General features: G+C 37.6%; 1 protein-coding gene across 2 annotated transcripts in view; it reads left to right on the top strand.

Moving 5' to 3' along the window:
• The window catches only part of SPG7 (SPG7 matrix AAA peptidase subunit, paraplegin), an 88687-nt gene extending 75929 nt beyond the window's left edge, over positions 1-12758 (top strand). The window contains exons 14-17 of one of the 2 annotated variants that reach the window (XM_051974764.1): positions 574-730; positions 2497-2663; positions 4128-4205; positions 11850-12758. In XM_051974764.1, the coding sequence (XP_051830724.1) occupies positions 574-730; positions 2497-2663; positions 4128-4205; positions 11850-12065 (618 nt within the window). In that variant the 3' untranslated portion in view covers positions 12066-12758. The remainder of the gene's footprint in view (positions 1-573; positions 731-2496; positions 2664-4127; positions 4206-11849) is intronic. The other variant, XR_007950262.1, reaches the window with a different exon arrangement.
• The last annotated feature ends 13661 nt before the right edge of the window (positions 12759-26419 follow it).

Below are 26419 nucleotides of genomic sequence, written 5' to 3'. Positions count from 1 at the left end.
TGTGATTTTCAGTTGACTCAGAATCTAAGCTTTTGTTAGTGACAGATACGCATTATTTCCAGACAACTTTAGGATCATGCATTTCGTCTTGCATTTAAGAGAAGATCCTATCTGTAGGATGATTTAGAAAACAATCTAATCAGGGGTGCTTGTGATCTCACAAGCTCTGTTCTGCTTGGTTATATTTAGTGAATTACCCCGGAATTAAAGAAGCAATGAATTATTAGAGAATTTGCATTATAAATGTCCCATTACAATGTATGTTAGTAATTGAATTTGTGTTTGATATTTTTTTAGGCATTTTGCATGCTTCAAAATACATTCAACCTCAAAACTACTATAATAGTGACTATAAACTGAAAGTTCTTTTTTACTTCTACAAATTGTACTGCTTCACTATTAAAATTCTATTGACCAAATTAGTTTGGGGTGTGTGTGTGTATTTTAACTTCTTTGTAAGCTTGAGATTAAAAATAGCATCAGTGTTGCATTACTTCCTCTCAAATTGATTCTTTTGTATTTTTAAAGTCTCCATGGTTTATAAAATTTGTGGCCCATTTTGACATTTTTCAGGTATCCATAGCACCAAGGACAAATGCTGCCCTAGGATTTTCTCAGATCCTCCCCAAAGACCAGTATCTCTTTACTAAGGAGCAGCTATTTGAACGGATGTGCATGGCTTTGGGAGGCCGAGTGTCTGAAGCCATTTCTTTTAATAAGGTTACATCAGGTGAGAAGCCAGCTTTTAGATGAATCATTGAAGAGTTTCTTAGCATTAGGTACACTACAGTAATATCCTTTTACAGAAGCAACATCAAAGCCAGATTGTCTTCTTTCAGAGTTAGTGGTCATGAATAGGGTCACAAAATTTGGAATAAATTAGATGGTTTCCTGGAATATCCTGTTTAGGTACTCAAAAGAGGAGATATAAACTAAAAGAAATGTGGAGCTTTAAAAACATTTTTTAAAAAATTCTTGGAAATTAAAGTATATTAATTTTTGTTGTATACATATTCTATATCTATAATTAATTTTAATGTTTAAGAATTCTGAATTCACATATTTCTTCTTTTTATTATTATTGTTATAACTTTTTATTTACAAGATATATACATGGGTAATTTTTCAGCATTGACAACTGCAAAACCTTTTGTTCCAGTTTTTCCCCTCCTTCTCCCCACCCTTCCCCCAGATGGCAGGTTGACCAATACATATTAAATATGTCAAAGTATATGTTAAATACAATATATGTATATATGTCCATACAGTTATTTTGCTGTACAATAAGAATCGGACTCCAAAATATTGTACAGTTAGCTTGTGAAGGAAATAAAAAATGCCGTCAGGGAAAAATATTGGGTTTGGTAATTCAATGTAATGGTTCTTAGTCATCTCCCAGAGTTCTTTCGCTGGGTGTAACTGGTTCAGTTCATTACTGCTCCATTAGAACTGATTTGGTTCATCTCATTGCTGAAAATGGCCAGGTCCATCAGAATTGATCATCATATAATATTGTTGTTGAAGTATATAATGATCTCCTGGTCCTGCTCATTTCACTCAGCATCAGTTCGTGTCAGTCTCTCCAGGCCTTTCTGAAATCATCCTATTGGTTGTTTCTTACCAAACAATAATATTCCATATTATTCATATACCACAATTTATTCAGCCATTCTCCCACTGATGGGCATCCACTCAGTTTCCAATTTCTGAAATTGGAGGGCTGCCACAAACATTCTTGCACATAAGGTCGCTTTCCCTTCTTTAAGATCTCTTTGGGAATATAAGCCCAGTAGTAATACTACTGGGTCAGAGGATATGCACGGTTTGATGACTTTTTGAGCATAGTTCCAAATTGCTCTCCGGAATGGCTGGATGTATTCACAATTCCACCAACAATGTATCAGTATCCCAGTTTTCTCACATCCCCTCCCAACTGAATTCACATATTTCAATAAAAGTACTTCCTGATAATCAAATCGCTATTTGCAATAGAGATGGCATCTATTCCTGGGAGTAAGAAAGAGATCAAACAGCTTATTCATGACCACTTCATTGGGGATGGAACCTTAATTTGACTGAAGAATAAAACAAAAGTTTATGAAAAAAATGGAGTGAAAGAAACTCAGCATTGCCATATAAGTGCCTATTCATAATAATTGTTAATTTGCCTAATGCTTGATTTTAATAACATTAGGATATTAAGAGTTTATTTTCTTATTGTTTATGGGATAGAATTAGATATAGAAATAGTTGGTCTTTTTGTTTTAGATGGTGAAATAAGGCAAGTAGGAAAAAGTGTCATTGACTATTGACTTATGTCCCATTATCTACTATAATCTTTGATTATATGGAGAATGTCTTAAATTCTGCCATTAGATTCAGATTCAATTCTGCCATCAGATTCAGTTTTGTACTTAGAATAAAGTCTTACCAAGAGAAATCAGTTAAATTGACCAACATAAAAAAAATCTTTTTTTTTTAATCCGAACTGTATAGGGGCACAGGATGATTTAAGGAAAGTCACTAAAATAGCCTATTCCATGGTGAAGCAGTTTGGCATGGTGCCTAGTATTGGCCCTATTTCCTTCCCTGAACAGCAGGAGAGCACATCAGGCATAGGGCGACGACCCTTTAGCCAAGGGCTTCAACAAATGATGGATCATGTGAGTATATATACAAAGGCAGCTGACTGCACAGATCCTAGATATTTTGTTACTATTTTTGAATGGACTAATTCCCTAGCAGGGGAATCCTAAAAGCTGATGCCCTTATCACTAGGAGCAGCTGTGGTTTTCTCTTTTCTAAAGCAATTTATTGTTCGGGAAAGAAGAGGGAAATGTATAAGAACTTACCACTTTGCTTTGTTTTCATGAAACTCATAGCTTTTCAGGATTTCTCGCCATTCAGCATTATCCACCATTCCTAGTTGGCTTTAGTTTTTCACACCTTAATGTTTCACTGGTCTCTGAAAGAAAATAAAAAAGCAAACAAATAACATCAGCAACAAAAGGTGAAAATGCTATGCTTTGATCCATATTCAATCTCTCTCTCTAGATGTGGATGGTATTTTCCATCCTAAGTCTATTGGAATTATCTTGGATTAGCACATTGCTGAGAAGAGCCAAATCTCTCATAATTGATCATCACACAATCTAACTGTTACTGTGTGCCGTGTTCTCTTGGTTCTGCTCATTTCATTTAGCATCAGTTCATGTAAATTTTTCTAGGCTTTTCTGAAATCAGCCTGCTCATCATTTCTTATCGAACAATAATATTCCATAACATTCATCTACCACAACTTATTCAGTCATTCCCCAATTGATGGGCATCCATTCAGTTCCCAGAAATTAGTTAATCATTTTTGATTATTTCTTTGTCATGGTAGAGCTGGCGATAATATAGTTTTTCCTAATCCCCCAAATAAAATTAATAACCAGCTGAAGAAACTCAGGATCATGAACTCTCTCCAAATAGAGTTAATAATAATGAAAACATCTCACTCAAAACTTGACAAGAAGATAACATAAACATAGCGTCATTCACATTTTTGTTGTTTGATTTTTATATCACTCCTTTCAAGATTGAGGACCAGCAGCAATTTCAACTCCAAAAAACTGAGTAGTCTGTCTCCTAAAATATAGCCTTCCTGTGTTGCCAGGTTTAAAGTTATCTTTGGGTTAGGGAACTAGCAAGGCGGAACACCCTGACCTAGGGAAATAGTAGAGAACCCAGAGCACCATTATGGAGCTGAATAACCCTTAAAGTGCACAGAATAGAGTGGACTGAGCCCCTTCTTCTAGCTTATCTATTGATGAAAGGGGCCTCTGCATGAGCCTTAGCTAGCTGTGAATGAGGGCCCTGTATCAAGGTACTACTCTGCGGAAGAATTGCTTCCGTTGCTTGCTTATTCTGAGATTTAATAGATGTTTTTGTCATAGGATTTAGAGCTTGGTGTGGGATCTTAAGAGTTTACTTAATCCTATTTTACTGTTTTACTGATTAAGAAACCATAGTCCAGAAAATTAAAGTAAATTGTTTAGACCGAAGTGTATTTTTAAAAACTGGAATTAGGAATTGTAGCCATAAATTGTAGATTCTCACCATAAGAAATTTTCCTTTTCTTACAGGAAGCAAAACAGCTGGTCGCTAAAGCATACAGGCACACAGAGAAAGTACTGCTTGAAAACCAAGCCAAATTGCATTCGGTAGGTGTCCTGTTGGGGTTTGGGGCTCTCTGTGAGGTCTGGGCTAGTTAGAGCACCTGTGACCCACTGAGCTCAGGATTCTCTCTTCATGAAGTAGATTTTCTGCTTCTTTTCTTTAACCATCTTCCTCTTTTATCTGCTTTTCTCCTTTTTCTCCTTTCATGCCTTAGTAGTAACCACAAATATTGTTTGGCTGAGCTAAGGAAATTACTTCTTATTGGTCAGAGCCTATTAATAAGGAGGCCACTTTTTGATTCTGTCGTTATCTTTACAAAGGGGAAGAATTCTGTTTGACTTCAAGCTACACCCCTAGCTTAAAGATTAAGCTTTAAAGATCCCAAAAATTGTAGTAGGAAAATATAGGGTTCAGTATAAATTTGTCAGCATAATTCTCAGCTTGTGTGTGACTAGCTGATTATGTGAAATGAGAAGGGTCAGAAATATTATATAAAGAACTAGAGAGAAGGCAACAATTGGATTATGATTAAAAACAAAACAAAAGTGGGAAATTAGTGTATTCAGCTAGTACATTTGTCTCTGAGGCCTCCTAGTGACCCTCGCATCTTTCAGGTCATTGTGTATAGAATTCTATAATTTGGTCTCCCTGGTTCTGGTGTTTCTGGATAACCAACCAAATAGATATTTACGTACTCTTTTGGGGCAGTTGGGCCTGCATGGGAGGGAAGCCAAACCAAGTTAGAATCAGCATTTGCTAAACTCTTTCAGGGAGGTGAGAAGTCCCAGAAGAGAAGTGATCTTGAGCTCTTTCTCTTTCCTTTATGTCATTGTTTTTCTGTCCTGGCTCTTCTGAAGAGAACATTTAGTATCCAGAATATCTTGGTGAGGTCTGTGATAAAATTCTAGAGTGTAAACTGGCATCCAGTCCTGTCCCTCCTTCTCCAGGTGAGAATGTGAGCCCACGAGGTGACTACCCCTTGCAGAGTGAGGTTTTGAGGTTGGATTTAAGGTCAAGTCCTCTGACTTCAGCACTTCCAAAAGTTGAATGGGCTGTTTTGGGAGGTCATGTGTTGAAGGACTCCTTGTTGAAGTCCTTCCTGGAAAGGTTGGATGAGCTTCTCTGCTGCACCCTAGGGATGATTCTTCTTAGGTCTAGATGGTACTAGGTGGTCACAAAGGTACCTCCCACTAATGAAATTCTGTGATTGCAAGCCTGGCTCTTCCCTGCTTCCCTAGGATTCTTTGGGAGCCACTTATGTTAGATAGTGTAAAGTGAAGGGCTACCTAAAACATGGTTGCTGCCTTCATGAAGCAGCTTAGCTTGGTAGGGGAGAGGGCGCCTCCACAACATGGGTAGTAGCATGGCACAGCAGTAATGGTGGTAGATTTTGTGTCAGACTCAGATCCCCCTCTGCTGCTTACTGCCCGAGTGAACTTGGACCAGTCATCGCTTCTGGCCTTCCTTACACTTGACTTCCTCACAATAGACTGTGAACAGGCATAGTCATTTGCCTCTCTCGGTATTCTCAGCTTTTGTCTTAGCACAATTCATAGCATTATGTGTTGATTTATGCAAGGTTGTCTTTCTCATTTGGATAGAATCCCCTGGAGAACAAGGATTGTCTTTGTATCCAGTTGCTTAGCATGAAGAAGCTGGTCCTGCTGTTTCCTTCATTCTCTTCTGACTCTAGATCTGAGACCTGTTCTAAGTCATCTATTGCTTTGATTGTTGATCTATAACACCTGGTATCTAAGTGATAAGTCAGAAAAGAGGGCCCTGTAAGTAATGCCTTGTTGGAGTCCAATGCTGAGATGCAAGGGACTTTGCAGAAGAATGGATAAGCCAGCCAGTGCTAAAGAGAGAAGCTCTTGTATCAGTCCTGTGTAATCAAGTCAGAGAAGGGATAAGGCCATTGATAAAGAATGGGCTCAGGACAGCCTGGAACTGATACTTTCACATTGGGCCTGGTATTGGGGAAGGAAGAGATAGAACCTTTGGTTTCACCCATAAGCCTCTAGTCCAGCTATTTTCAGGCTGCAGAAGGAGTTATTAATTCTCCACTACATGTGAAAGATTGCTTTAAGGAGTTGGTGCATGACTACACAAAGCTCTATGGACTCCATGCTTCAGGACAGCATAGTGGTCAAAGCTGTTTAGGTGTTTTAGGTTTGCAGTCATGTGAGGCTGAGGTTTACAAAAAAAAAAAGATTGGGCAAGATACTGGTTGCAGGGGAAATGTGGCTAGGACTCAGAAAACATATCAGATGTAGAAAGAGGAAAGCTGAATAACCAGACTAGAACAGGATAGTGTTCATAAGGTAGATGAATAGGAAATGGTCTCTTGTGGTATTTTTGTTCTTCTTTAAAATAATAATATGATGATTCTCTCTGGGAGAAAGCAGGTTTCTCGGGGGAGGTTTTCTGGAGGCAGCCTTAGTTCAGATCAATAATTACCCCAAATGCAGCCAGGTGATAAAAGTTCAGATCTTTTATCGTCTCCAATATAGCCCGGTTAACTTAGAGGCCTGTCTCTCTGCTTGGTTCCAAGAGCTCCCTCCACATGTCTTCAAATCCAAAGATTTGTCTTTCAGCTCAGCCAACCAAGTGGAAAATGGAATAGATCTCTCTTGCCTCGGAGAAAGGGCTTCTGGCTCTCAATCTCCTAGAGTGCTCTGTGTCTGTCCCAGCGTGCTCCTCTCCATTGTAAATCAGCTGAACTCCCCTAATTGGGCCTCTGCTTTCTTCTTATATATCAGAGAGCGGGATTATTGGTTTTCTCCCATAGTATCTCTCTGGCCCTAAATGCTTCAAGGAAGGTGTGAATTCAGATATCTAATACTAAACCCTGAAATCTCCCAAACATGTGAACTCTAATGAGTAAAGGTGTGAACACAAGCATTGTATCAATTAGTTCTACTTAATATCTTGTTTCAGGTTCTGGCCCAAAACATCTCCTTATAAGATTAGATCAAGGATACTGAACCATGCTAAATTAGATAATTATTGTCTCTATCAGCTCTAATGACTTAACAGTTTGTAAAGATTCCAACAGTCTCTCATGGAAGAATGGGAATTCAGCAAGAGAAGTTCGTTCCAGGCAAAAGCAGGGAAGCTTGGTGGGTCAGGGTGTAGGAATGAATCTGGTGGCCTAAAGGCTAGAATTAAGGAGAGCCCCAGGAAAGTCAGGATGGCATCAGATCGAAGAGGTCCTTGAATGTTACTCATTACAAAGGACTTTGAATTGACTTGTTAGGGGGAGTTACTGAATTATTTTTAAAAGTCTGGTAATCCTGTAACAAGGAAGTTCAAAGAGCAGAGATTAAATATGTGGGAAGACCCATTGGGAAGTTACTAAAATACTCCATGAATGGAGTCACTACCTTTGTGCTACCGGGGAGGGTAGTGAAAATAAAAGGGAGAGATCAGATGCCAAAGATTTGGTTGTGGAAGAATTGATAGGGTTGAGCTATAGCTTGTATAAAAGAGGTCAGGGAGGAAGGAAGAGTCAAAGAGGACAGCAAGATTTCAATCACGGATTGACTGGGTGGGTAGGTTATCCTTGATAGAAAAGGTGACATCAAAAGGAGACTTAGAAAAAACATAATGCAATTATGGACATGCTGAGTTTGAAGTGCCAGTGTGACAACAAAGTAAAAGTGATTTGTCAGCATTTGAGAAGTTTGGATAAAAATACAGATTTGAATTTGTGTGTGCCTAGAGGACTTAAATCTCTTTGACCCTACACCTGGAACAGAGCTGGATCTTTCAGCTCTGTGTTCCTATCCCTCTTTGGAAAGCTTTGATTTTTCTTGTGAAAACAAGAAAGACTTTGCAGAACCTCAGAGGTATCCACAAACTTTCTTCTCAAGACAGTAATGAAGTTTTTCCATTCTCTGCTTCCTTGGCAGTGAGGCTACATGGGCTTCAGTTCCAAGATAGCTAGGAGGCTAGAGGGGATATGGATGATTTCCCAAAAGCCATCTCTGAATTTCAGAAATTCTCTGTATTGACATCTGTCAGTTATTCCAAGACTGTTATTACATCTTCCAAGGGACGCAAAGTGTTGAATAAGTAAATAAATAAGTGAAAAAAATCTTTTTTACATTCTTAACTATGTGCCATATACTGTGATGAGTCTTGGAAGACAAAAATCAAAAAGCAAAGCTGTCCCTATCTTCAGTGAGCTTGCCTTCTAATAGAGAAAAGCAATACAGACTGGTCAGTTTTGGCTAAGGAAGGGTGTTTTGATCAAGGCAGTCAGAAGGATATTGAATTTTTTTTAACATTTCATTGGAATTTTATTTTAATTTTTTTCACTTATTTATTAGTAGTTTTATTTTTCTTTCCAATTACATGTAAAAATAGATTTCAACATTCATTTTTTTAGGGGGGAGGGGCTGAGGCAGTTGGGGTTAAGTGACTTGCCAGGGTCACACAGCTAGGAAGTGTTATGTCTGAGGTCAGATTTGAACTCAAGTCCTCCTGACTTCAGGGCTGGTGCTCTATCCACTACCCTACGTAGCTGCCTCCAACATTCACTTTTATAACATTTTGAGTCCCACATTTTTTCCCCCTCTCCTGTCCCCAAGACAGCAGACAATGTGATACAGATTATATATGTGTAAACATTGTAAACATATTTTTATATTAGTCATGTTGTGAAAAAAATCAAAACGAGACAAACCAAAAGAAAGGGGAATAAAAGGTAAAATAATATGCTTCTATCTATCTTAAGTTTCCATAGTTCTTTCTCTGGATTCATTTGGCATTTTCCATCTCAGGTATATTAGAATTGTCTCGGATCTCAGTGGAATTTTAATATCAAGATTTGTCCAAATAGACATTTTATAAACACTACAAAAAAATCAACAGCATAAAATTAAATAAAAATTCTCTGTAATTATTTTAGTTACAAACTCCTAAACACAATATACAAACATTACAAAATATTTTACATTAGAAAGAAAGGCAGCTTTAATTAAATACAGTCAATAAAAGAAAAAGTTCCTAAACTCAAAACAGATTTTTTTTATTTAAATGTGTAATTTTTCCTTTTTTTAAATCATATGTTGTTTACTCAAAAAAAGTCACTTTTTTTTCATATCCTAGTCTCCATATTTTCAGTGTATTTTTTCTCAAGTTAAAATGTTTTAAATTTCCAAGCATTTTGGGTCCAGTCACCAAATAATAATTCTCAAGTCTACATTTTTTCTTGAGAAAATAAGCAGTGCAGAAGTTAGAGAAGCTCTTCAAACAGTATCTGGAAGGTCATTTATCTATTCCCTAGATCTTGTCCTGATTTTCTAAAAATAAACCTTTCATCTTCTGCTCTGATTGAGGAAGAACTAAAGCAATTTATGCCAGTATTTAGGAGCACCTCTTGAAATGGTCAAACTCTTGGAAAGGTTCTTCTTGACCCAAAGTCATTATTTATTTACTTTTAGTCATGGGCTCTGAGCTCTGTCCCACCTAGATGACTGACAGCATCTGAGAATTTTTTTTTTAGTGTAAGTAGTTCTAAAAAACAGCTCAAAGATGTAAGGTCTATGATCAATGTTTAAAGGGGGTAAGGAGGATCAGGGAGAGAAAGTGTGAACAGGTGAAGAGTGGATGATGAGGTGACCAATAGAAAGATCAGAGAACTGGGTTCAGATCCTGCCTGTGGTAATATGTTTTGGGATCTTAGGCAAGTTATCTCAGGTGGCCTCAGGTTCCTTATGAATAAAATATAAATATTTCTTTTGCCTTTCTTTGAATCCCCAGTGCTTAAGCACAGTGGCTGGCAAATAGTCTGTGTCTGATAAGTGCTTCTGGACTGACTCAAATTTGCTCTTCCAGCTCTAAATATATGATCCTGTGTTCTGTCTGTGAGTTTTTTCTCTGTGATAAAGCTCCTAGCTATAGAAGCAGTCCAAATGACATCTCTCTTTTTTTGATTGCTATTTACTTTTTTGTGAGTGTTAAGTTTATTCATGAGAAACTTTTAAAATAGCTCTTCCAGGTCATCACTATTGATTCTTTTTTGGAGGATTGCAGGATCAAAAGTGAAATGAGACAGTTCCATTTCTTCATTCTTGTCTCATTTAAGAATTTTCACTGGGGACTCCTGAGCTCCTTTGCTTTCTTTCATTACCGTAAGTGAAAATATAAGGAATAAGGTGCTTTCTGAGTATGGATTGAAAATAGACACATATTACTGCAACATATCTAACACATATAGGACTGCTTGCCATGTAGGGGAGGGAGGGGAAAAATCAAAACAGAAGCGAGTGCAAGGGATAATGTTGTAAAAAATTACCCTGGCATGGATTCTGTCAATATAAAGTTATTATTAAATAAAATTAAATTTAAAAAAAAAATAGACACATATTATCACTGCAGCAGGAGCTAGGAAAGCTGTGTCACAAGAAGATTAAAGTTTGAAAAGCCATCTAATGCTTTTAATCTGTTTTTCAGAATCACCCTAGAGTATTTATAATTTATCTGTTACTTGACTGTGGCCCAACCTTTGAGCTTGACAGCACACAGACAAGCCACAGTTTGATCAGATTTTCCTACTCAATAGCTCCCTAAATATTGCCTGAAGAACAGGAATTTGTGGGATAAATGTTGGAAATCCCATTATCAGAGAATTCTGGTGGATATTGAAGGCCTTTTTCCAAGATCTGGACCTAATCCCTGCTTTCTAGCCTTAACTTCCACTGTTGTTCTTCACATACAATATATTTCAGTCAAACGTCATTTTAATCAAAGCCTGAATTTTCTCTTATCTGTTCCTTGCTCTTGCTGCTCCCATTCATTTACCCTTATCTCCTGTCGAAATCCTGCCCTAATCCCAACCACCAATAACCTCCTTCCCCATAAGGAAAAATTCTCCTTCTTTTCTATGTTCCCATAACACTTTACACTCTTCCTATAGCAATTTTCACATTTTACCTTACTTAGAGAGTTTTTTCCTAAACCCTTTGTGTTCTTTGAGGTCAAGGATCATGGTTGTTTGTTGTTGAACCCAGCATGATGTCAAGCTCTGTGTTTTGTAGGTATTAAGTCTTCAGTAAAATGTTTGTCAGATTTAAGACTTGGCTCACCAGAAACAAGGAATGGCTTATTCTGCTGGCATTCTTCACACTTGGGGTCAGAGCAGTAGAGCCAGTCTTGTTGACTCTATTTTGCCTCTATGTCTTATTTGGAAACTTCCATACACTCATGTCTTAGGCCATCTTATGTCAGAAGTGACTTTCTCCCTTCCTCAGATCCATCCACTCCTGGATGTCAGCACTTTTCCCCTTCCCCGGCTGCACTGATGACAAAGAGAGGGAGAAATATAGACAGACATGTGTGTGTATGTGTGTCCCAAATCCTGGCATCTGCTGTCAGACAATAAGGAATTGTTAGGAGAGGGAGGCAGAACTTCCTTCTCAAGATGGGTCCTCCTCCTGTCCCCTCCTTGTCACTGCTTCCATGGGAAAATGATTTGTCCTGGAGCTGGCTCGATAGTCTCACAGAAATGCCCCTTTGAGCCCCATTTCCTGGATCCTGGGAAGGCTGAGACGTTTGTTAGCCAGCATGGATGTTCTGTGAATGGCTCTCCCTTTCATTCAGGGGTCCTCTGGTCTCAAAAGGCTCTTGTCTCTGTCTCTGAGCTGGCTCTCAGGCTCACACAGAGCTGTGCTTGTTCGTTGTAGCTGGCTGACGCTTTGTTGGAGAAGGAAGTGATAAACTATGAGGACATCGAGGCCTTGATCGGACCGCCTCCCCATGGGCCCAAAAAGATGATCACCCCGCAGAAGTGGATCGATGCGGAGCGCGAGAGGCAGGGCCCGGAGGAGGACGAGCCGCCCCCTGCCCGGCACCCCCGTGACGAGGACCTGGATGAGGACGAGCCAGCCCAGCCAAAGTAGTCCACACGCTGCCCATGGACATCCCCTTCAGTGACCTGGGTCTGCAGTTCTTGTGTCCAAACCTCACCCTGACCCCGTGACATCACATCAAGGACACTGGGCAACCTCCCCAGCTGCAGGTCTGAGCTGCCCTCACTCGGCAGCCATCGGTAAATCCCTTTGCAGAGGATTTGGGGTTTTTATGTCTTTTCCCCTACGGGGACACTCCCCATCACAGATGTTGCATATCACCTAGAGGTTTATAAACACTCATGTTAAGAACATAGAGGAGGGCGGACCTGTTGTCCATAGAGAGCAGTGGTCGCATTCTTAGGAATCACATGTCTATCTGACAGTATATGACCTTTCCCCTGGTTCTTCTGACTCTCTCACAATAAATAATGAAAGGACTCCAGAAAGGACTCTACCACTCTATAGATCTGGTAATTTATTATATTTCTTAACTGGGAGCCTTCTCATTCTGTCATCTGGTAGGTAAATAAACTAGTTTACAATATGAGAAATGAAAGAAAGCAAATTTATGGGATTAAAATATCTTTACTTGATGCTATTTAATTGAATACCATGTTTACAGAGATAATTCTTACTGCTTTATTTTCAAAGTATTTATGACACCATGCTATTTACTACCTGGGAGAACTGTTGTAATGTTTGTTTAATAAATTTTGGAGGTTGACATCCCCCTCTGCACAACTTAACCAGGCCTCATGGAGGGGACTGGTTGGGTTTATGTGTCTGTTTGATTTTTTTGACAATAGTTTGTAGATTCTATTGTTAGAATAGTTCCATTTTGTAGGAGCCACGGATTCAAAATCATTTTTAATCTTTCATTCAGTACATCTGTCATTCACTATTTGGAAGAGCCCGTTTTCATCACTGATGGATGGAGATTCATTTTGGTTTTCTTCTTCCCTAGTACATGAAGAGAAACAACTTTATAAGAATATATCTGTGATTTGTTCAACACTTTTCCCCATCCCTCAATTTTTTCTACAGAGAACTATTTGGAGGCACAGATTGGGGGGAAGAGGGGGTATCATAAAGGAATAAGATTTAATATACTAAATTGCTATTCTCAGAATTAGTGTACAAGAAGAAATGTCCTGTTTGTGTTACTTATGTGAACCCAGGCAGCTGTTACAGATACCTGTAGGGAATGAATTATGGGATGGCAATTTTGTTATCCCTGAGAGGGCACTGAAACAAATTTTCCATATTGCCTTTTGGTGTAAGCCCCAATTAAATCCAATTGGTATTTATCGGGGCTGTTTCATTTACAGACAGCACTCTGCTGCCCCCAGGATTCTGTGGTAGATTTCCATAGCCCAGGAGAACCTTGAACTAACAGTATACAAGCTCAGGATAGTTTAGGCCACATTTGATTTTAGAATGCAGCTCTTCATTCAGGTGACCATCCAGAAAAGTCTACATAGGGGACCCAGCTTAGTTCATATTCACCCTGTGACCAAATCCCCAAGTGAATTATTCTCCTATTGAGCTTTACAATATCTGTTAAACTGTAGGAGCACAGGAAAGCACAAGGGATGCAATCTAGTATTGCGGGAATAGTGGTACACTTGTGAGTGGGGTGACTTGTACAGGTCACTTCTAGGAATCTTGATTTTCCCAATTGTACACAGGGATGATATTTCATGGAGTAGTGGTGAGATAATAAATCATATATATAGATATGTCTTTGTAAACCTAGAAGTGTTGTCTAAAGAGTATCTTTATAGGACAAGGAATCCATGTCCAAGAAGAAATATCAATTGATTAGTAATCATAAACACTATATAAACAAAGGAATGAATTGTAGGATGGCAGTTTTGCATAAGGGAACAGACAAAATTCCAAAAGCCCTGAAATGGACCGATCCTCCAGACTTTTAGTCCAGAGCAGACTTCCTAAAACAGCAGCACCACATTGGGAACGGTCTCCTGGCTTAACTTGGAGTCTGTTCAGAATCTAGGAGCACTGCACAGCTGAAACAAAGATGGCTGTTGGTGGGTAAGTCCTGGCCATACTTTGAAGCCTCTGACTCACATGATTCCTGCCATGTACTAGAACACTTCATTATTTCCTGCCAGACTCAGGTATATCTTAGAATTTTTTTTTTTTTTAATTTACTTAGACTCTTCCAGGACTTAATGCCTTAAGGCATTGGCCTTAGGAGTGTTTTATTTCTTTATAGACCATAACCCACTGATGTTCAAGAGGTAAATCTAGTAAAGTTAGTAGGCAAGTTTTGAGGAAGGTATTCTTATTTTTTTTTTTTTTTAGATTGAATACGTGCAGTTCTAAACATTTTTATTTTTCTCATGCTGCCCAAGAAAAACCAGATCAAAAGGGAAAAAATAGGAAAAATCCAATCAGGCAACAAAAACAAGAAAGGATGAAAATACTGTGCTTTGATCCACATTCAGTCCTCACAGTTTTCTCTTTGGATGCAGATGACACTTTCCTTACCAAGTCTATTGGCATTGCCCTGAATCATCTCATTGTTGAAGAGTTAAGTCCATCAGAGTTAATAATTATATAATCTTGTTGCTGTGTACAATGTTCTCCAGGTTCTGCTCACTTCACTTAAATCAATTCATGTAAGTCTTTCCAGACTTTTCTGAAATCAGCCTGCTCATTATTTCTAATGGAACAATAATATTCCGTTAACATTCATATACTGTCTTTTGCAGCCATTCCCCAACTGATGAGTTCCTTGCCATTACAAAAAGAGCTGCTACAAACAATTTTTCCCTCTTTCATGATTTCTTTTAAGATACAGACTGAGGGAGGTATTCTATATTGGTTAAAATTCATGGAGATGAAATTCTAGGAAGAAAGTGTCAGAGAGTGTGTAAGAACTTCCTAAAGTGGAATTGATGAGATAGACACATATTTATCCTGGAATAGAAAGTGATTGAGGATCTGCAAATAGGATTTATTTACAAGTCACTCAAGGCAAAAATTTATAGTAAATTTCTCTAGTCTTTCATCACAAAAATTTAATTCACACATGAGTTCAGAAACCCATTTGTTATATGGCTAAAAAGTACTTGGTACTATCTCCTAAAAATTTGGAGAGGAGTATTTTATTTTTTTTTTAATTTTATTTTATTTAATAATAACTTTGTATTGACAGAATCCATGCCAGGATAATTTTTACACGACATTATCCCTTGCAATCACTTATGTTTCGTTTTTTCCCCTCCCTCCCCCCCCCCCCCCCCAGGATGGCAAGCAGTCCTAGATATGTTAAATATGTTGCAGTATATCTAGATACAATACATATTTGCAGAACCGAACAGTTCTCTTGTTGCACAGGAAGAATTGGATTCAGAAGGTAAAAATAACTCGGGAAGAAAATCAAAAATGCAAATAGTTCACATTCATTTCCCAGTATTCCTTCTTTGGGTGTAGCTGTTTCTGTCCATCATTTCTCCAATGAAACTCAGTTAAGTCTCTTTGTCAGAGAAATCCACTTCCATCAGAATACATCCTCATACAATATCGTTGTCGAAGTGTATAATGATCTCCTGGTTCTGCTCATCTCACTCAGCATCAGTCCATGTAGGTTGGAGAGGAGTATTTTAAACATATGTATGGACCATAGTCAATTCTCTGGTATTTATCCAAACCAACAAACATTTTCCCTTTTAAAATTACATTTTTTAAAATAACAAAATTAAATGTTTTGTTCTCAATGCTTTTTTCTTTTCCCCTATAATGTTGAAAAATAATATAAAATTTTGTACTTACAAATAAAATCAAACAAAGCAAGATGTCTGGGAAAAATATGTCTCAAATCTACATCCTGAATCTATTACTTGATTCTCAGGAGGTAGTTTGTATGCTTCATCATTGATCCTTTGGAACCATTTAATTTCTTTGATCAATTTTTAAGGTTTTGAAAATTTGTTTTTACAATGTTGTTGTTTTTATATAAATTGTTCTTGTTCTGCTCATTTCACTCTTCATCAGTTTATACACTTCCTGGGTTTCAACTGAAATGGCTCCCGTCATCATTTAATCAGTAAACATTTGTTAAGTCCCAACTATGGGCCAGGCACATCACTCAGTCCAGACCTGGGGTGATGAGGATCTGCACTAGAGTCAGCAGTGTTAGAGGAGAGAAGTGTGTTTCAAAGTTAGAATCAACAGGCCTTGGTAACTGCTAGCTCATGGGGGTGAGGGACACGTGTGTGTGTGTGTGTGTGTGTGTGTGTGTGTGTGTGTGTGTGTGTGTGTGAAGGGAGAGATGCATGATTGAAAGTCAGCAGAGGTTTGAGGAAGAATAAATAGATCTTTTAATCATCTTTTAGAGATGTGATTAAATCCATGGAAGCTGCTGAGATCACCACATGAAAAGGAATATAAAAGCAGAAGAGAACAATTAAAGGGTGGGATCTGGTGGAGGATCCAGCAAAGAAGACTGAGAAGGAAGCAGGAGGAAAATCTATGGAGCCAATACCATCAAGAAAGAGAGAGTGATCAGTAATGTCAGAGGCTGCTGAGTGCTTAAGTTAAATGAGGACGGAGAAAAACTATTGGATTTGAAAGCTGAGATTATTAATTTACAATCGTTTTCATAAAATGACATGGTTAGAAGTCCAGATTATAAGGGATTAAGAAAGTGAAGACACTATAGCCTCCAAAGGCAGAAGAGTAGATCTTTTGGAGGGTAGAGGGTAAGATTGAGCATTTAGAGGGGTTAGCTTTGGTTAGAAGTAAAACTATTTTACCATGTTAGATGGGGGTGAAGGAAAAGAAAGTGGCCTAAAACACTAAGTGACAGGAGAAGAAGGAATTTGCTGATAATGGAGGCCATTTTTCTGCATTTGAAATAGCACAATAAGATAACATTCATGTGCTGATTTATTCAGCCATTCCCAACTGAAGGATGTCTCCAGTTTTCTGATACACAAAAAGAGGCCCAATGAGCATTTTTCAAGTTCATACAAGGAATTATAACAAAAACCAGCCCCTGCCTTCAAGAAGCTTACATTTTGACTTGGCCATTGTAAGGTAGGACTTCTTAAAATTTTTCCACTCATGACACCTTTTTTCCTGAGAAATTTTTAAGGGACCCCGAATATATGAAGTGTATAAAATTGGTGTACAAATCAAACAGTTGATAATCATGATTTTGCAACCCCTGAATTAAATTACAAGATCACCTCAACCCACAGTTTTGTTTTGTTTTGTTCACATTAGTATTTTATTTTTCCAATTACATGTAAGCATTCATTTTTGGAAGATTTTGAGTTTTCAAGTTTTTCTCCCTCCTTCCCTTCTCCCCTCACCAAGACAGTAAGCAATCTGCTATAGGTTATACTTGTCAAATCATTTTAAACATAATTCCGTATTATTAATCATGTTGTGAAAGAAAAATCATAACAAAAGGGAAAAACTATGAGAAAGAAAAAACAAACAAAAAAGTGAAAATAGTGGGCTCCAATCGGCATTCAGTAATGCATATTCTCTCTGAATGTGGATGGCATTTTCCATCCCACAGTTTAAGAAGCTTTGTTCTCAGCAATACAATGATCCAAGAAAACTCTGAAGAACTGTTCATGAAAAATTCTATCTGTCCCTAGAGAAAGAACTGATGGAATCTGAATACAGATTGAAGCATCTTTTTTGACTTTATTTTTCTTGGGTTTTTATTTTGGTCTTTTTTTTTTTTTTTTTACAACATGATTAATATGTGAAGCATGTTTTACATGTACAACCTATTTCAAGTTGCCTTCTCAAGGCAGTGGGGTGGGAGGGTTGGAGAGAGGAAGAGAATTTGGAACTCAATTTTAAAAATGAATGTTGAAAATTATTTTACATGCAATTAGGAAGAAACATTTATGGAAAAAAATTTGAAAGCTTACATTCTACTGAAAGCAATGCAACACATAAATAGTTAAGCATGATGATTTGAGGAAAGAACAAGCGAGGGGACAGAAAATTTTGTAGGAGGTCAAGAATTCCTTTTGATGAACGAAAGGGATTCTAAGAAGCTGAAAAGAGGAGCAGTATTACAGGCATGACCCACACCTGAGGGACTGCCTGTGCAACAGGTGTAGAGGCAGGAAGCGGTTGGAGAGCAAGCTTTTAGAACAGCGAGTCATTCAGCTTGGCCAGTGTCCAGGGAGTGCATTTGAAATGAGCCTGGAAAAATCTCCTGGAGCCAGCTGGGGAATGACTTGACATGCGAAGCAGAAGCCAAGCAGAGAATGGCAGAAGGTTCTCAAAAGTAATGGGCCTAATGCACAGGACAGCCCTGTGGATGGAGAGTGGCTATGAGAGACTGTTGGAATAGGCCACTGAACCCCAACAGAACTTGATTGTTTTCTTTTTTTTTTTTTAATTTAAATTTTATTTTATTTAATAATAACTTTGTATTGACAGAATCCATGCCAGGGTAATTTTTTACAACATTATCCCTTGCACTTGCTTATGTTTCGTTTTTTCCCCTCCCTCCTTCCACTCCCCCCCAAGATGGCAAGCAGTCCTATATATGTTAAATATGTTGCAGTATATCCTAGACACAATACATATTTGCAGAACCAAACAAGAACTTGATTGTTTTCAATAAAAACATCAATTCCTGCATACTAAAGTCTAAAGATTTCAATGGCTCCTGGCTTCCTCTATGATGAAATAGCAACTCTTTAGCTTAATGTTTCACTTTTATTTTATAGTCACTTTTTACAGATTTCACCTTCTAGCCAAGCTAGATTATCCAGTTTAGGTCTCGGCCACTTTCCAGCATTCTCAGAGACCATCCCCTACCCGATACTTCTCCAATTTCAGCCCTCCCCTTCCTTTCATCTCTACCAACTTAAATTCTCTTTCTTCCAGGCCCAGTTCAGGTGCCACTTTGAGGAAACCTATCCTTTCTCCCCAGTTAAAAGTGCTCTCTCTCTCTCTCTCTCTCTCTCTCTCTCCTTTGAGTTTGTTTTGGATTACTTCTATGCACCACTATGTTGTAAAAAGGATGGGACTTTTTTTAAAATTGAAGTTTTTTATTTTCAAAACATATGCATGGATAATTTTTCACATTCACCCTTGTGAATGAAAACCCTTGTGTTCCAATTTCTCCTCCTTCCCCCATCTCTTCTCCTAGATGGCAAATAATCCAATATATATAAAACATGGTAAAAATATATGTAAATCCAACATATGTGTACGTATTTATGCAATTATCTTGTTGCACAAGAAGAATTAGATCAAAAAGAAAAAAAAAAGAGAAAGAAAATAAAATGCAAGCAAACCACAACAGAAAGAGTGAAATACTATGTTGTAATCCACTCAGTTCCCACAGTCCTTTCTCTGGGTGTAAATGGCTCTCATCATCACAAGATCATCACAGAACTGATCATCATGTAATCTTTGCTGTGTATAATGTTCACCTGGTTCTGCTCACTCCACTCAGCATCCCCAGTTCATGTAACTCTCTCCAGGCTTTTCTGAAATCAGCTGCTCATCGTTTTTTATAGAACAATAATATTCAATTACTTTCATATGTCATAATTTAATCAGCCATTCCCCAATGAATGAGTATCGATTTTTCAATTATTTGGCACTATAAATTTACCTTTTTTAATGTTCTCTTTGGATGTTTACCCACTTGGAGCACTGCTGGATCAAGGGGTGGTGCAGTTTGATAGCCTTTGGCATAGTTACAAATTGCTCTCCAGAATGATTGGATCAATTCACAATTCCACCAGCAATGCCTTAGTGTCCCACTTTTCCCACATCCTCTCCAACATTTATCATTATTTTTTCCTGTCATCTTTGCCAATCTGACTTAAGACAGAATTGTCTTAATTTGCATTTCTCTAATCAATAATAAGAGCATTTTTTTCATATGACTATAGATGACTTTAATTTCTTCATCTGAAGATTTGTCTGTCCATATTCTTTGATCATTTATCAACTGGTAAATGGTATTTAAACTTGCATTCTAATTTTTTTTTTTTTTTTTGCTGAGGCAATTGGGGTTAAGTGACTTGCCCAGGATCATATAGCTAGGCCAGTATCTGAGGCCAGATTTGAACTTAGGTCCTCCTGACTTCAGGGCTGGTGCTCTACCCACTTCTCTATCTTGCTGCCCCAGTGACTTGTATTCTCATAAATTTGATTTAGTTCCCTATATATTTTAGAAATGAAGCCTGTCTGTAAAAATTGTTTCCTGGCTCTCTGCTTCCTTTCTAATCATGGCTTCTGTGGTTTTGTCTATGTAAGAACTTTTTAATTTAATGTAATCAAAATTATCCATTTTGCATTTCATAATGTTCTCTCTATCTTGTTTGGCCATAAATTCCTCCCTTCTCTAAAGATGTGACAAATAAACTATTCCTTGCTCTTCTAATTTGTTTATAGTATCACTTTTTATGCCTAAATCATGTACTCATTTCAAACTTATCTTAGTATAGGGCATGAGATGTTGGTCTAAACCTAGTTTCTGAAAAACTGTTTTCTAGCCAGCAATTTTTGTCAAATAGTTCTTATCCCAGAAGCTGAAATCTTTGGGTTTATCAAACAGTAGATTTTTATAGTCACTGATTATTTATTGTATCTTATGTACCTAACCTATTCCAGTGATCCACCACTGTATTTCTTAGCCAGAACCAAATGGTTTTGACAACGGCTGCTTTAGGTCTGGTACTGCTAGACCATTTTCCTTTGTATTTTTTTGTTTTAATTAACTCCCTTGATATTCTTGACATTTTCTTTTTCTAGATAAATGTTGTTTTAATTTTTTCTAGCTCCAAAAAATAAATTATTTGGCAGTTTGGTTGGTAAGGCACTGAATAAATAGATTAATTTAGGGGAAATTGTCATTTTTATTATATTAGTTCGGATTAACTATGAATAATTGATATTTTCCCACTTGTTAAATATGACTTTATTTGTGTGCAAAGTGTTTTATAATTGTGTTCATATAGTTCCTGGATTTGTCTTGGCAGGTAGACTCCCAAATATTTTGTATTGCCTGCAGTTATTTTAAATAGATCTCTTTCTATCTATTACTGCTGGGTTTTGTTGGTAACATATAGAAATGCCAATGATTTATGTGGGTTTGTTTTATATCCTGCAACTTTGCTAAAATTGTTAATTGTTTCAAGTACAATACTGAATAATAGTTGTGATAATGGGCGTCCTTATTTCACCCCTGATCTATTTGGAAATGCTTCTAGCTTTTCTTCATTACATATAATGCTTGCTAATGGTTTTAGATAGATGCTACTTATCATTTTAAGGAAAACTCCATTTATTCCTATGTTGTCTAAAGTTTTTAATAGGAATGGGTGCTATATTTTATCAGAAGCTTTTTCTGCATCTATGGAGATACTTCTAGGATTTATGTTAGTTTTGTTATTGATATGGTCAGTTATACCATTAGTATTCTAGCTATTGAATCAGCCCTGAATTCCTGGTATAAATCCCACTTGGTATATTATCCTGGTGGTAATTTTTTTGCTAATATTTTGTTTAAAATTTTTGCATCAATATTCATTAGGGAGATTTCTCTATAATTTTCTTTCTCTATTTTGGCTCTTTCTGGTTTAGGAATCAGCACCATATTTATGTCATAAAAAGAATTTGGTAGAACTTGGAATTAATTATTCTTTAAAAGTTTGGTAGAATTCCCATGTTCTTAGGGAGTTCATTAATGGCTTGTTTGATTTCTTTTTCTAAATGGGGCTGTTTAAGCTCTTTATTTCAGCTTCTGTTAATCTGGGAGATTTATATTTTTGTAAATATTCATCTACTTCACTTAGATTGTTGGATTTGTTGGCATACAGTTGGGCAAAATAGCTCCTAATTATTGCTTTAATTTCTTCTTCATGGGTAATAAGTTCACACTTTTCATTTTTGATAATAGAATTAGTTTTTTTTTTTGTTTTGTTTTTTCCTAATCAAATAAACCAAAAGTATTTTGTTGGTTTTTTTTTTTTTTCATAAAACCAACCCTTAGTTTTATTTGTTAGTTCAATAGTTTTCTTACTTTAAATTTTATTAATCCCTCCTTTGATTTTCAGAATTTCTAATTTGATATTTAATCAGGGGTTTTAATTTGTTATTTTTCTAGCTTTTTTAGTTGTATATCCAACTAATTTAAGATTAATTGATCTTAATTTATGTTGGTATTTAGAGACATCAAATTTCCCCTAAGAATTGTTTTGACTGCAACTCATAAGTTTTAATATGTTGTTCCATTATTGTCATTCTCCTGGATGAAGCTATTGATAGTTTTTATGATTTGTTGTTTGACTCATTCATTCTTTAGGATTAGATTGTTTAATTTCTAGTTTTTAGTCTATTTTCCCTGACCCTTTGTTGAATATAATCTTTACTGCATTGTTATCTGAAAAGGATGCATTTATTATTTCTGCCTTTGATTGTGAGGTTTTCATGCCCTACTATATGGTCAGTTTTTGTGTAGGTGCCATGTAGCACTGAGAAGCTTTATACCTTTCTATCCCCATTCAGTTTTCTCTAGAGGTTTATCATGTGTAAGTTTTCTAGCATTCTGTTGATCCTAACTTCTTTCTTGTTACTTTTGTAATTAGATTTAACTAGTTCTGAGAGGGAAAGTTTGAGATCCCCCATGAATACATTTTTGTTGTCTCTATCTTTCTGTAACTGATTTACCTTAATATACATAATAAAATATAGCTTTCTTCCTTCTCTTTTAATTAGATACATTTTTGCTTTTGCTTTGCTAACACTTTTTTTTTTTTTTTTTTTGGTCTTAGCTGAAGCATAATATATTGTGCTACAGCCTTTTACCTTTACTGTCTCTATATATCTCTCTCTCTAATTCAAATATGCTTCTTTTAAGCAACATATTGTAGGATTCTAGTTTTTAATTTAATCTGCTATCTGCTTCCATTTTATGGAAGAGTTCATCCTATTCACATTCACCGTTATTACCAGTTATTTATTTCCTCCATCCTATTTTCTCCCCTTTATGCTTTTTTTCTCTTTCCAACCTGTCCCTCCACACAGTGTTTTGTTTCTGGTCACTACCCCTTTATCCTAACTGTTTTTGCCCTCGCTTCCTTTCAGTCCCTCCCTTTTCTTTCCCTTTTCTCCCATCCTATTTTCCTATAGGATAAGATAAATTTCTATAACCAATTGAGTGTGTATGTTATTCCCTCTTTGAGTCATATGTGATGAGATTAACCTTTAGACAATGCTCATTCCTCTCTCTTCTTTCTCTCCCTATTGTAATAGGTCTCTTGTGTCTCTTCATGTGATCCAATTTTCCCCCTTTTATCTCCCTTTCCCTCTTCTCCCAGGACAATCCTTTTTCTATCCTTTAAAACTTTAAAAAATATCATCACATCAAAGTCAACTTACTCTCACATCCTCTGACTATGTGTACCCCTTCTAACTGCCATAATAAAAGATACAGTTCTCAAGAGTTACAGGTAGCATTTTCCAATGTAGAAATGTAAACAGTTTAACTTTTAAATAATATGTGGGGATTTTTTCTTTCCCAATTACCTTTTTATGCTTCTCTTGAATCTTATATTTGAGGATCATATTTTCTGTTTAGTTCTGGTCTTTTCATTGAAATGATTGAAACTCCCTTACTTCATTGAAGATTCATCTCCTCTGGAAGATTATATTCAATTTTGCTCTTGTTGAATCTTGTTGATTCTTGTTGTAATACAAGGTCCTTTGCCCTCTGGAATATGGTCTTTCAGGCTCCAAGATCCTTTGTTGTATAAGTTGAGGAATACTAGGTAATCCTGACTGTGTCTCCATGTTATTTAAATTGTTTCTTCTTGGCAGCTTGTAGTGTTTTAAACTTGATCTTACAGTTATAGAGTTTTGCAACAATATTCCTTGGCGTTTCCCTCATGGGATGTCTTTCAGGAGGTAATCAATGAATTTTTTCAATGACTATTTTGTTCTCTGGTTCTAGTATGTCAGGGCAGGTTTTTTTGGTTTGGTTGGTTAGTTTTTTGATAATTTCTTGAATGATGCCCAGGTTTTCTTCTTGGTTATGGCTTTCAAGTAGTCCAGTAATTTTAATATTATCTCTTCTGGATCTATTTTCCAGGTCAGTTATTTTTCCAATGAAGCATTTTATATTTTCTATTTTTTTACTCTTTTTAGTTTGATTCTTAATGTCTCACAGAGTCATTAGCTTCTATTTGCCCAGTTCTATATATGAGTTTCTTCAGTTAGCTTTGGTATCTCCTTTTCCATTTGATTAATTCTACTTTTAAAGGTGGTGGGTTTTTTAGTGGATTTTGTTGTTGTTGCTGCATTTGGTGATTGTACTTTTTAAGGAATTTTCTTCAGTCAATTTTTGTACTTTTTCCCCCCAAGCTGTTGATTCTATCTCTTTCATACTGCTCATTTCTTCTCCCAGTTTTTATTCTACTTCTCTTATTTGACTTTTAAAATTCTTTTTGAGCTCTTCCAAGAGCTTGAGGCCAATTCATATTCTCCTTTGAGATTTCACATGTAGGCATTTTGTCTTCTGAATTGGTGTTTTGGGCTTTCCTCCTACCATAGTAGCTTTTTATGGTCAAGGTTCTTTTAAAAAATAATAATTATTATTCATTTTCTTTCTTTTCTTTTCTATTTCATAACTTTTAAAGTTGATCTCTGCTTCAGGGGCACAGGGGGGATTATCCCAAGATTTTTGTGCCTTCTTTTGAACTTTGGCTTTGAATGCAGGGGTCTCTAGTGTTTGGTGACTTGCTCACAATAGGAGGTAGCCTGACTTAGTCCTGTCTGCTGTTGACTGCTGTGGACTGGCAATTTGTCTTCTGTGTTAGCAGTGGAGGCTGCTCCGCTGGTCTGCTCTGCCACTGTTTTACTGAATCAGGCTCTTGTTTGTTGATCCATCCTGTGAGTAAGATCCTCCCACTGTCTTTCCTGGACTCTGACTGAGCTGGGCTGTGTACCTTGCACCCCACTGAGACTGAAGTCCTTCCAACCTATATTGAGCTGGAGAATTGTTTCATCTCTGTCATTCTAGATGCTGTTCAGAAGTTTGGTTTCATGTTATTTTGAGGTAAACTAAGGAATGCTCAAGCAGCTTCCTGGCTTCACTCTGCCATATTGGCTCCACCCCAAGCACACTATTTTCAAAACTAAATGTTATATATATTTTAACATAGTTAACATGTATTGGACTACTTGCCATCTAGGGGAGGGGATGGAGAGAAGGAGAGGATAATTGAGAACAGAAGGCTTTGCAAGGGTTAATGTTGAAAAATTACCCATGCATATGTTTTGTAAATAAAAACTTTAATAAAACAAAAACCAAAAAACCTAAATGTTATTTTTGACTCAAAAGCAACAAGAGTGATCTCTTAAAGATTAGTCCTTGGAAATGGTATTAAAGTGACCATATGTGCACCCACTGACTTGTTAGGAATTATGATGCTAGATGTTGCAGTAGGCTTATTCAGGGCCACAATGACAGGTATCATGAATATGAGACATCTTAAGAAAAAAATATACCTCAGTTTTTCCTTTAAAGTAGATTTTAAATATCAGGAAAGTGCTGAATGTTCCACAGAGTTAGTATGAACGTCGGAAATGAGGGACTGGAAGTGGTTACTAAAGTTTTAATGATAATTCACCAAATTCTTTGCAGCACACTGAAACCCATAGCCAAAAATGTACAGTGGGCAGTTCCTTTTGGGGGGAATATCATGCCTGTGGTCGCTGGCTTAGGGAATGTCTTCTGAGGACGTATGCGTTGCTGCCAAGGCAGAAAGGGACTGAGTAACTTTAGAATCTAGGTCTTCCTGGCTGATACCCCATACCGCCGCTGCCCCCCGAATGTGCACGGCAGCTTAGCCCAAAGGTACGCCATTTTATACGCCCAAATTCCCTTTCTTAGGCCTTAAAGTGTTACAGGGCCGAGTGCGTGAACGAGGCAGTGCAGACATGGCAATGGAAACCCCCATCTCCACCCTCCACGGGCTGTGTGGCAGAGTGGGGGCGGGAGCGGAAGGGAGAACAGGCTGAGCCTCGGGAGACCCAGCCACCCGGCGTCCAGCTTCGGCCTGTAAAGCCGGCCCCCTGCGCCACCTAGCGGCCGTTCCCGGAACGCCACCACGCTCTGGGGGCCTAAAGAAAGACTGAGGCTCCAAGGGAGCCCTATGTGCTGGGGGAGTGTTCCCGAGCGGGAGCCCCGGAGGGGGCGTGGCCGGAGGCGGGTCTTGGGGGAGGAAGAGCCGACCGGGGGTCGCTAGGGGGCAGAGTTTGTGGGAGAAGACTACAGGTGAGTGGCAGGGGGCGGGGAGGTCAAGTTCTCCGGAGCGTGACGCGGTTTGACTTGGCGTTTCTCAAGCTCCAGTCGGACTGCTCGGTGAGAGCCGACA

Source organism: Antechinus flavipes, chromosome 2 (genome assembly GCF_016432865.1).
Source record: "Antechinus flavipes isolate AdamAnt ecotype Samford, QLD, Australia chromosome 2, AdamAnt_v2, whole genome shotgun sequence".
Taxonomy (NCBI): domain Eukaryota; kingdom Metazoa; phylum Chordata; class Mammalia; order Dasyuromorphia; family Dasyuridae; genus Antechinus; species Antechinus flavipes.
Note: the sequence above shows the minus strand (reverse complement) of the source record. Positions and strands in the feature narration are given on the sequence as shown.